Raw genomic sequence first — 11057 nt, 5'->3', positions numbered from 1 at the left:
TAGGAGCATAGAGCAGAGTTAACAGAGAACTGAGCTCATTAGTCTGGTGCTTCTTCACTGTCCAATGAAGAGGCTTGGATGGGGTTTGAAGTGTTTTCTTGAACTGTAAAAGAAAAAGATCTGCAATCTTCCAGGTCCTCCTGGCTGAGTGGCAGCGAATGACAGAAACAAAAATGCTTTGGTAATTGTAACAGCTCACATATATGCATTTCACTTGTGTACTCATCCGTTTACCTGGGGTTCAGCTTTCAGCTTACTGGGCACTTAAACCCCCTTCCTGCCCAGACCAATTTTCAGCTTTCAGCGCTGTCACTCTTTGAATGACAATTGCACGGTCATGCTACAGTTTACCCAAATGACATATTTTTTTTTTTCACACAGATAGAGCCTTCTTTTGGTGGAATTTCATTGCTGCTGGGTTTTTTTATTTTTTGCTAAATAAAACAAAAAATACCAATAATTTTGAAAAACAAAAAACAAACTGTTTAATTTTTTGTTATAAATGTTTAAAACAGGTAATTTTTATCCTTCACTGAGGTGCGCTGATGGGCACCGATAAGCAGCACTAATAGGCAGCACTGATCTGTGGCACTGATATATATGAGACACTGATGGGAATTGATTGGCAGCACTGGTGGGCATTGATGGGTGGCACTATGGGCACTGATAGCTGCCAGTGCCACCTGACACTGGTGGGCACAGAAAAATCAGCTGTGGCTTTCTGTGCGAGGGACCGATGTCCCTCTGCCAGAAGCCGGTGATCGGCTTTTTTCCCCTTCACGCTGACAGTGAGGAAAAAAAATACAGATTACTGCACTTCTGTTTACATCACGTGATCAGCTGTCATTGTCTGACAGCTGATCATGTGGCAAGGGGCCGGGATCATCCCCTTACACCAATGTGTGATTATCAAAGTTTCAAAGAGTCAATGATCACAGAGTGTGCCACCCTCAGGGTCATGCAGACATCGCTTACTCGGGAGGACGACCATGGACGCCTCCCGGCAATTAAGGCCTGCGCTGCAGCCGTCTTTCGGCTATAGTGCGAACGGCAAGTAGTTAAAGTAAATTAAAGATATTTTTTATATTGTGTAACACTACATTGCTTCTCTCCCAATACACTGATAAATTAATACAAGCAGCTGTTTGTGGCTGAAAACTGGCCATGTGTAACTGCCATTAAAATGATCCGTGTACACTGAAATATGGACACAGAAATGTTGACAACAAAACCATTTACTTGTTCTGTGAGCAAAAACAAAATAATTTCATTACACCTTAAACTCCTGGTGCAAGAATGGCCAGGACCCGACGCAGTAAGGCACCACAGCAGCAGATTTATCACGTCAAATGTAATTCACATCTAGATCTCTCCTATACTACATAACGAATATGCATACACAGGAACATCAGAGCAGATAAAGCACATTCTCTGATAAATGCAAGTCTACTCCCAGACTGTGCTTGACTTCCTGGATGCAGTGCCAGTAGACCAAAATTCACACTTTGTCCTAAAATCATCAGACAGTTCACAGTCCTGAAGCAGTGTGTGGCTCTTTCACGGTTCTTCTTAGATTAATTCTGTTCTAGGTTGTTGAACATAAGGATTGAGTTGTAAATCTTCAGAGCAGGACCAAGCTTCAGAAGACCCAAAATCTTCACCAAATCATTACGAGTAAGCAGTAAAAAAGCCACGCCATCTATTTGCTGAGAAAAATAAAAGAAAACTTGATGACATTGACCTATTTTGTATTATTGAGACAATGGAGACAAGCAAAACATTATTCCCAAAGATTTGCAGTGTGTGGGTGGATTAAGTCTTGATTTTATGTAAGTGTATGACGCTTTGAACTATTCAAATGCCACAGTCAGGAAATAAATAACAGAAATGTGGACTAAGAATCAAAAATAGACCAAAACTACCAGCATATTTTGTCTATTCATACCTCTTCCCTGAAAACAGAGGCTTGTTCTGTACAGCCTGGCAGCTGCTGGACAAACTGAGCAACCTGTGAAACACAATGGGGAGGAAATAAGAAAGTCATGATAAAAGGGTCTTTAGAATTGTTCTTAATGTAGCCACATTATGTTTGCAGAGACTGTGTAACAACTCCCATTTTCCTAATAATTTCTTAAAATTCCCTCTACAGCTTTCACTTTACACATAGCCTCCATTAATGCCAGCTTACTCCAAAAATCTCCTCAAGCCCCCCAGCAAGTTCTTACTTCTTCAGTTGTCCACTTTGTTACAGTTTTCGCACTATATGCCGACACTTCAGGTAGGAGGTGGCACTGCTGTTCCCAGCACAGATGAATTCGATGACCAGGGTCAGGGGACAAGGATGTCATAAATACAGATTCATGAAGAGCTTGCTCCAAGCTCAGTTCACAGTCTAAAGGGGAAAAAAAAAATCTGCCATTAGGTGTAAGCCTTCTACACACATACATAAATATTATATACACACACACACACAGGTTTTTGACTTACCTGCAAAATCATTTTCTTGGAATACAGTACATGCTTCCACTAATCAAGACCATGGGTTATATACTGCCACCTTCAGGTAAATACAAGGGCAAGCAAAGCTGTTAGACCCATATAACCCCTCGCACTAGCAGCAATACTCAGTATTATTATTTTTTGTAACAAACAATAAGAGGATATGAAGGGAGTGTGTCCTGTACTGTACTCCAAGAAAAGGATTTTACAGAAAAAATGTATATAAATGAGACTAGGGCTGCAACGAACGATTATTTTCAGAATCAATTAGTTGGTCGATTATTGTTTCGGTTAATAACCTTAAAAAAAGTGTGGTGTATAATTTATTTATTTTTTTAACTTTACATATTAACTAAAAGTTAATTTATTCTTAAATATCTATATGCAGTGGTAAAAATAACCAACTATATGGTTAGAGAGCAAAATCTCTAATCCATTCTGAGAATAACAGACAGAAGAGATATATTGTATATACTATTAGAGGTTTGAATCTGGTAAATACCATCAGACTCAGATTTTTTTTTTAACCACTTCCCGACCTTTAAGAAGCGGTTTGCGGGGGTGCGCCCGCCACGACTTCTGTAAGTGTGATTGCGGGTCCCGCAGACTCGATGTCCGCGGAGATACCTGTGATCGTCTCACAGAGAAGAAGAACGGGGAAATGCTAATGTAAATAAGCATTTCTCTGTTCTGCCTAGTGACAGGACACTGATCACAGCTTCCTGTATTCGGAAGCAGTGATCAGTGTCGTGTCACACACAGCCCCTCCCCCTACAGTTAGAATCACTCCCTAGAACACACTTAACCCCTACAGTGCCCCCTAGCGATTAACCCCTTCACTGCCAGTCACATTTACACAGTAATCAATGCATTTTTAATTGCACTGATCGCTGTATAAATGTGAATGGTCCCAAAATCGCACCAAAAGTGTCCGATCTGTCCGCCATAATGTCGCAGTCATGATAAAAAAAAATTTAAAAAAATGAATCACTGATCGCCGCCATTACTAGTAAAAAAATTGCAATAAAACTATCCCCTATTTTGTAGGCGCTATAACTTTTGCGCAAACCAAACGCTTATTGCGATTTTTTTTTACCAAAAAATATGTAGAATAAATATCGGCCTAAACTGAGGGAAAATAATGCTTTTTTATATATTTTTTGGACATATTTTATTATTAGGCCAAAAAAATTTTTTTTTCCAAATTGGCGCTATTTTTTTGATTATAGCGCAAAAAAAAAAAAAAAACGCAGAGGTGATCAAATACCACCAAAAGAAAGCTCTATTTGTGGGGGGAAAAAAAAGGACGTCAATTTTGTTTGGGAGCCACGTCACATGACCACGCAATTGTCAGTTAAAGCGACACAGTGCCGAATCACAAAAAATTCTCTGGTCTTCTGCTAGCCAAATGGTCCGGGGCTTAATTGGTTAACAAAAAAAAAAAAACAGTTAAAGACTGTTTTGCAGATTTTCAAACAGAACTGTAATATATTATATGCTGGCCATACAAAAACAATGTCTTCCTTCAAAAAAAATTTTTATTTCAAGAACGTTCGTTCGATTTTCGAATTGTTAGTGGGATCAAGTAGACGTTGGTTTTCAACCACAGTGACTGGAAAATTTTGAAATAATAGAAAATTGCTTGCTCAAAGGAATTTTCAGACAGTGTATGTGGTTTTCATTCAGAAATTACATTAATTTTAAAACAATGTTAAAAAGCAAGTTAAAATTTTAAAACAGCATTCTTTTATTCAGCAAATGTACAAAGATTTTTCATATGAATATTCTTATCTGAAAATTGATCCATGTGGCCAGCATAAGGCTCGGTACACACCTATGCAGTTTGCTTTTGATCCACTTCTACACTGCTTTTTGCTGTGCATTAAGTACAGTACAGAGTGCCCCAATAGCGAGGTAAAGAAAACTTCTGCCTTTAGAACTACTCACTTCCTGCCCAGGAGGCATTGCTCCTCACATATTTACATTGAGAAGTTCTCAGGCACTTGCTGACATGTATGGATCATGTACTGAGCTGTATGTGTGCTGCACTTTATTTCCTGATATGTAAACAAATAATACATTCTGTATGCAGGCCAACTAATCGGCTGACCGATTAATCAATTGTGAAAATAGTAATCAATTTCATAATAAATTGTCGATTAATCGATTAGTTGTTTCAGCCCTAAATGAGACAGTGCTGTATAAATAAAACAAAATAATATAAAACAAAAATCAGAAAATTGTGTACAATATAAGTGCTCTAAAAAAAGTCCAATAATAATTATTTATAAGTGATATTTCTTTCACTGGCACGGAGGTAAATGCAACGTTTTTTTCTTGCTTCAAAACAACCACCATATCCATAGTGCTCCCGCCACCACATGCAATGCTCGCTCACCTCCTTGAAAGACCCTGCAAGGGGTCAAAACACACCTTGCACACAGTGCAACAACATCATTGCCCTTATGCACAGTGAGTGCTGGATTCCCCTTTGTTCCATTTCCCTTATGCCTGATGTCCACCATGAAGGGATCCCATAAGTGTACTCACAACGTGTTGCTGTGGAACAAAAGGGGTGCAGCCATGCTCTCTCTCATGGCTGAAAGCTGATGGATAACCCAATGAAGGCTGATGCAGAGACGTGATCCACAGTTTGGAGCAGGCTAGTGCTGGAGCTGAAGTGTGCCTTTTCTGAAGGAGAGAATTAGCTCAAGATGGCACCCTGAGCGTGAGGGTTAAGGAACTGCTTACAGGGTCAGAACTGTGCACTTTAGAGTGAGCCCTTGCATGCCTGAATTTGTTTCAGGGGATGCGTCAAAATCTCAGTTGTGAGGAAAGTCTCCCACATTATGCCATAGTGGTGACAAAATATTCCCAGCTTGAGGAACTCACATTGCCTGCTTCTATGTGCAAAAGGCAGGGGTCCGGAGCCCAGAGACTACCCCCAAGAATGGGGAGGGTAAGAAGGTGGGTTGGAGTGACTTCAGAGGATGGGCTAAAGTCCTAGACTCACTACTCCAAGGTACTGGCTATGTTTCAGGGGAGAATAACCTGGTAGGCACGCCCCACTTTTCCCATTTTAGGAGGGCACATACCCTTCTCCAAGTACTGGGTCTCCAGAGGCTGGGTCACACCAATGCAGATCACCACTGCCAGAGAAAATACTACAGGTCGGCCCTCCATATTCCATGTGGCAGGGTTCAGGTACAGTAACCCAAGGCACTGATAAGGGACCACCAATCCCAATGCTGCAAGAATTAGCCATAGTGACTGTAGATGCAGCTAAGTGGAGAAAATAGGATTTTTGTACTCACCGTAAAATCCCTTTCTCATTGACGGACACAGCTCCAGTAATCTTGACTGTAGGGTTATTATGCCACCTTCAGGACAGGACTAGGCAGAACATGAAATACATGTGAAAAAACAACAGAACTTTACAGTTCCGCCCAGGGGGCAGTCCCTCTGGTAATAACCCCTCAGCATGCCTCCTGCAGCTCAGTACGTCAACAAGCAGTATAACGTAAACCAATAGGAGGGGAGGGGAGGGTGCTGTGTCCTTCAATGAACTTCAGAGAAAAAGGATTTTACGGCGAGTACAAAAATCCTATTTTCTCTTTCGTTCATTGACGGACACAGCTCCAGTAATCTTGACCGTAGGGACGTCCCCAAGCAGTGTCATAACGAGGGGTGGGAACAGCAATTTAACTTCACCCACAACCAGCAGTGCTCCCAAACAGGGGAGTCACCATCTTAACTAACAGCATCAGAACTTGCGGTCAACAAATGCAACAGTGCATTAATACTCAAAATTAACTTTTTAAAACAGAAGAAAGAGTGCAGAATTGCAACATTACACGGCCGCCTGCAAAACTTTGCGGCCAAAGCAGGCATCAGACGATGCGCTTACATCCACTTTGTAGAATTTTGTAAAAGTGTGAACGGGCGACCAAGTCACCGCCTTACACACTTGAGCAACTGACGCTTGATGTCAGAAAGCCCAAGAGGTTCCAATTGCCCTGGAATGGGCCGTGACAGGAAAGGGGGGCACATGCCCCTTCAAGGCGTAGGCCTGGACCACAATCTGAGAGTCTGACTTCCGAAAGGGAGCCGTGGCAGACAAATATACCCTTAGAGCTTGGACCGCGTCCAGGGAATGAAGGCCCACCTCTTTAGGATGTGTCGGTTTAGGACAACAACGAGATGGTAACACAATGTCTTCATTGATGTGAAAAGTCTAAACCACCTTTGGTAGAAAAGAAGGTTATGGACGCAAAACCACCATATCCTTGTGGATAACCAGATAGGGCGACTTGCAAAACAAGGCCGCCAGTTCCCGAAACCCTCCTGGCCGATGCAATGACCACTAGGAAGACCACTTTCTGAGAAAGAATCAACAAGGGAATTTCCCTGTGTTCTCAAACAGTGGTTTCTGAAGCGCCGACAGCACCAGGTTCAGATCCCATGGGGGCAAGGGCTGTCGCACCGGGGGGGACTACATGCCAAACCCCTTGTACAAAAAGGTGCTCACTAGAGAGTGAGACGCCAGGGGTCGCTGGAAAAAAACAGCCAAAGCCGATATCTGTCCCTTAATGGTGCTTAAAGCCAATTTCTGGTCTACTCCTCACTGTAGGAACAGCAGGATAATGGAAACTGAATAGGTGCGCGGACGCCACCCCATCTCCTCACACGTGGAGATATAGGCCTTCCATGTACGATGGTATATCTTCTGAGAAGTAGATTTTCGTGCCCTCAACATAGTTGAAATCACAGAGTCCGACAGGCCCTGGTTCCTTAGCACCTGGCTCTCAACAGCCATGGCTTTAAAACCAGCGATAGTAAAGCAGGATGGAGACTAGGACCTTGAGATAGAAGTTCTTCTCACATCGGTAGTCACAGTGAGCGTGCGCCACCAGGCGTACTAGGTCGGCATACCAGGCACGCCGAGGCCAATCTGGAGCACTCAGTATCACTGGAATACCCTTGACCACCACTCTGCGGAGTAGACGTGGTAACATTTTTAGTGGAGGAAAAGCGTAGATCAGTCGGTACTGATCCCATGGAGCCACCAACGCGTCTCACGCATCCGCCCAAGGATCTCATCCTGGATACAAATCTTGGCACTTTCTGATTGAGTCGGGAGGCCAGGAGATCCACGGCTGGTGTGCCCCACAGAAGGCACATAAGCCTGAACACCTCTGGATGCAACGCCCATTCTCCTGGGTCCAGCATCTGGCTACTTAGATAGTCCGCCTGCCAGTTTTCTACTCACGGATGTAAATGGCAGACAAGGCCGGTACATGTCGCTCTGCCCACCGAAGGATGTTAGCGACTTCCCGTGCTGCAGCTGAGCTTCTTGTTCCTCCTTGATGGTTGACATATGCCACCGCCGTGGCTTTGTCTGACTGGATGCTGATCGGACGCCCTCTTAGTCTCATTGACCATGTGGAGAGGCATAGCCTGATCGCTCGGAGCTCGAGCACATTGATCGCCAACTTGGATTCCTCCCCCGACCAGAAGCCCTGGGTCAACTGTACTCCCAGTACTCCACCCCAGCCGGTCAGGCTGGCCTTCGTTGTGATCACTGTCCAATGTAGAATTAGGAACGACTTCCCGGACTGAAGTGCCAGGGATCTCAGCCACCAGAGCAGGGAGTCCCTGACTGACTGGCTCACCTGAATCTGCCGATCCAGGGATAATGGAGGTTTGTCCCATTTTGTCAAGATCTCCTTCTGCAAGACTCTGGTGTGAAACTGGGCATACGGTACCGCCTGGAAGGAGGCTACCATGAGGCCCAGGACTCACATACAAAAGTGCAGCGACAACCACCTGCGATTCATCAACTGCTTCATCGCGGCTCTGAGAGTCTGCAGTTTGTCTGAAGGGAGAAACACTCTCGCTTCCACGGAGTCCAGCAGTAAGCCTAGGTACTACAGGTGCTGAGTCGGTATCAGCACCGACTTTTTGAGATTCAACAGCCACCCAAATTCCTGCAGGGTTTGCATGGTGATCACCACATCCTCCTTTAATTCTAAGGAGGAAGCTGCTCTAAGGAGGAGATCATCTACGTAACCGACAATTGCGATCCCGCGTGGTCGCCAAAATTAGAGCCAATACCTTGACACCAGGGAGTCCCCTTGATGGAGTGCAGCGACAACTGAACGAACTGATCCCATTCTGAACCTCTGTACTTTTACAAAGCAATTGAGAGCTTTGAGCTCCAAGATTGGACGTACCCCTTCCTTTTTGAGGACTACAAAAACAGAATGGAGTAGAACCCCTGAAACCTTTCCGATTCCAGAACAGGCACTATCACCCCGCGGCTTAGCAGGTCCCTTACTTCCCCCAACAGGGCCTCCTGGGGAGCCGGGAGTAAGGGTATGCTGGAGGGGAAGAATCTGTTTGGTGGCCCAGAGAGGAACTCCATCTTGTAGCCTGAGGAAATCAGTTCACAGACCCATTGGTCAGACAGCCAAGAGGCCCACCAGGCTGCAAACTCCCGAAGGCGACCCCCCACCCGAGTGATGGGCGGGGGCAAACCTTCATGCGGTAGCACTTTTGTTCGCAGGCTTGTGGGTCCAGGGACGCTTTTGTCCCTCAGAGGTCGTCCTGTCGGACTGGGAGCGTTTAGCCGAAGTCCCGGACAGACAAAAAAGACTCTTGAGCGGAAAATGAGGGCCCTTGCCTGCGGCGTGGCTCCTTAGTCTTCCTGGCCTGTGGGAGCAAGGTACTCTTCTCACCTGTGACATTCCTAATAATGTCATCCAACGAGGCTCCAAAAAGCCACTCACCAAGGAAGGGTAAATCCATCAAGGCTTTTTTTAGATGCCTGGTCCGCAGACCAGCATTTCAGCCAAATCAGGTGCCGCGGGACCACTGCTGACACTGATGCTCTGGAGAGCAAGGGAAGCATATCCAGGGCCGCGTCACAGACGTACTTAAGGCCGTGCACTAACTGGTCTGCCAGTTCCACGCAGATAGGAGAGGCCTGCTGCTTCTCCAATTCACGGTGCAATGGTTTTGCCCACTCAGTAAGTGTCTGTGACACTAATGCTGTGGTCAGTACTGGTCATATTGCTGACTCCACAACCGTAAACAAGGAACAGGCCACTACCTTGGCCTTCCTGTCGGTAGGGTCCTTAAATGCAGGAGTCCCCTCTACTGGGATCGTGCTTACTTTGTTTAACCTGGATACTGGGCGGTCCACGACTGGAGGAGCCAATCATTTTTTAAGAAGGCTCTCCTCAAAGGGGTAGCGCACTGTTTTAGGGTCCATTGCGGACTTCCCCATTCCTTGTATATGAACTTATCAAAATAAGTCAGATACAGAAACACCTTAGGTGTACGAGCTGGCTTACAGGACCCAAAAGGGACCGCTACTTCAGAAGAGGAACCTGCTGTATCCTGAATTTTCAGGGTATCACACACAGCTGTGATAAGTGCTCCAACTAGCACTTTGTCCTGCGCGGACCTGGTCGGGGAATCCTCCTCACTGTCCGATCGGTCCTGGTCAGCTTCATCTGAAACAACAGAGCAGGGGCTGCCAGTCTCAGAGGGGCCCGAGTCTGTGTCAGGGCTCTCCCCGGAGGCCAGGGGGGTCAGGGGCCGCTTTTTACCACCTTTGCGCTCGCACACCGCCTCCACCCTGGCAATGAACGTTTCAAGGACCATCAACAAAGCGTCCAAAGGCACTGCACTGTTTGCAGATGAGCCGGGTTGCAATTGCAGGGAGTTCTGGGGAAGAAACACCAGTTTCTGAAGCCATGCTGACCCACCCTGTCTGCCACCCTTAAGGACTTAGAACACGTGCACAATCCCACCCTCATACAGCCCTAATCCTTATCAACCAAAGGACGTTTTTTAATGCCCTGGTAATCAAGGGGTTAAAACAAGCTCATGTCTGATGCTGCTGCCATTGCAGCCATGAGCTTGGTATTTTCTGTTTTAGCTGGCTCCAGGGTTTTATGTAAAAGTGATACAGACAGCTGGAAAGCCCCCAATTACTTTTCTGGTAACCTGAAGTGGTTAAAGCCAAAAGCATCAACATGCTCGCCAGGGGAACTAATCTCAAAGCAGAGTTCTAATATGGCAGCCTCCATTATTATCTAAGGATAGAGTTCCTTTAATGTCACAGACTCTCAAACCAGTGAACCATTAACAGAAATAGTTAATAATACAGAGAGACTCATTTTAATCTAAGTGACCCACCACCTTTTTTCAACATTTTTCCAATTCAGCACAATGTCATTCTGGAAATGTTTCTGTATCCCATTCCTGGCAGGCAGTTGAATGGCAAAAAGTGGCAACCGCAGTGACATATACATATATATATATGTGCTACCGCCATGCCTCTGTCTCTGCTCTGTTTCTTTTGATTCTTCTTTTTTCTCTTTCTCTTCTTCCCTGTATCTTAGCAATTCTCCCCCTTCTATGCCTCCCCCCCCTCCCCCTTCACTCCCTTTCCCTCCCTGTACACACCCATTGTGCCCCCCCCCCCCGTGACCCCCTCCCTTTTAGGAAAAGATGGAAAATTGGGAGGGTATACCCAGTAAAACTTAAAC

At 45.3% G+C, this 11057-nt stretch overlaps 1 protein-coding gene across 2 annotated transcripts in view; it reads right to left on the bottom strand.

Moving 5' to 3' along the window:
• Positions 1 to 1219: 1219 nt before the first annotated feature.
• LOC143982772 (lethal(3)malignant brain tumor-like protein 4) overlaps positions 1220 to 11057 on the bottom strand; it is a gene marked incomplete in the record, with an annotated part of 82144 nt that continues 72306 nt past the window's right edge. For both annotated transcript variants that reach the window (XM_077481770.1, XM_077481771.1), the window contains 3 exon segments: positions 1220 to 1706; positions 1946 to 2008; positions 2226 to 2392. In XM_077481770.1, coding sequence (XP_077337896.1) covers positions 1575 to 1706; positions 1946 to 2008; positions 2226 to 2392 — 362 coding nt within the window.

The sequence above is a fragment of the Lithobates pipiens genome, unplaced genomic scaffold (genome assembly GCF_037356315.1).
Source record: "Lithobates pipiens isolate NorthernLeopardFrog02 unplaced genomic scaffold, aLitPip1_a1.2 Scaffold_16, whole genome shotgun sequence".
Lineage (NCBI taxonomy): Eukaryota > Metazoa > Chordata > Amphibia > Anura > Ranidae > Lithobates > Lithobates pipiens.
Note: the sequence above shows the minus strand (reverse complement) of the source record. Positions and strands in the feature narration are given on the sequence as shown.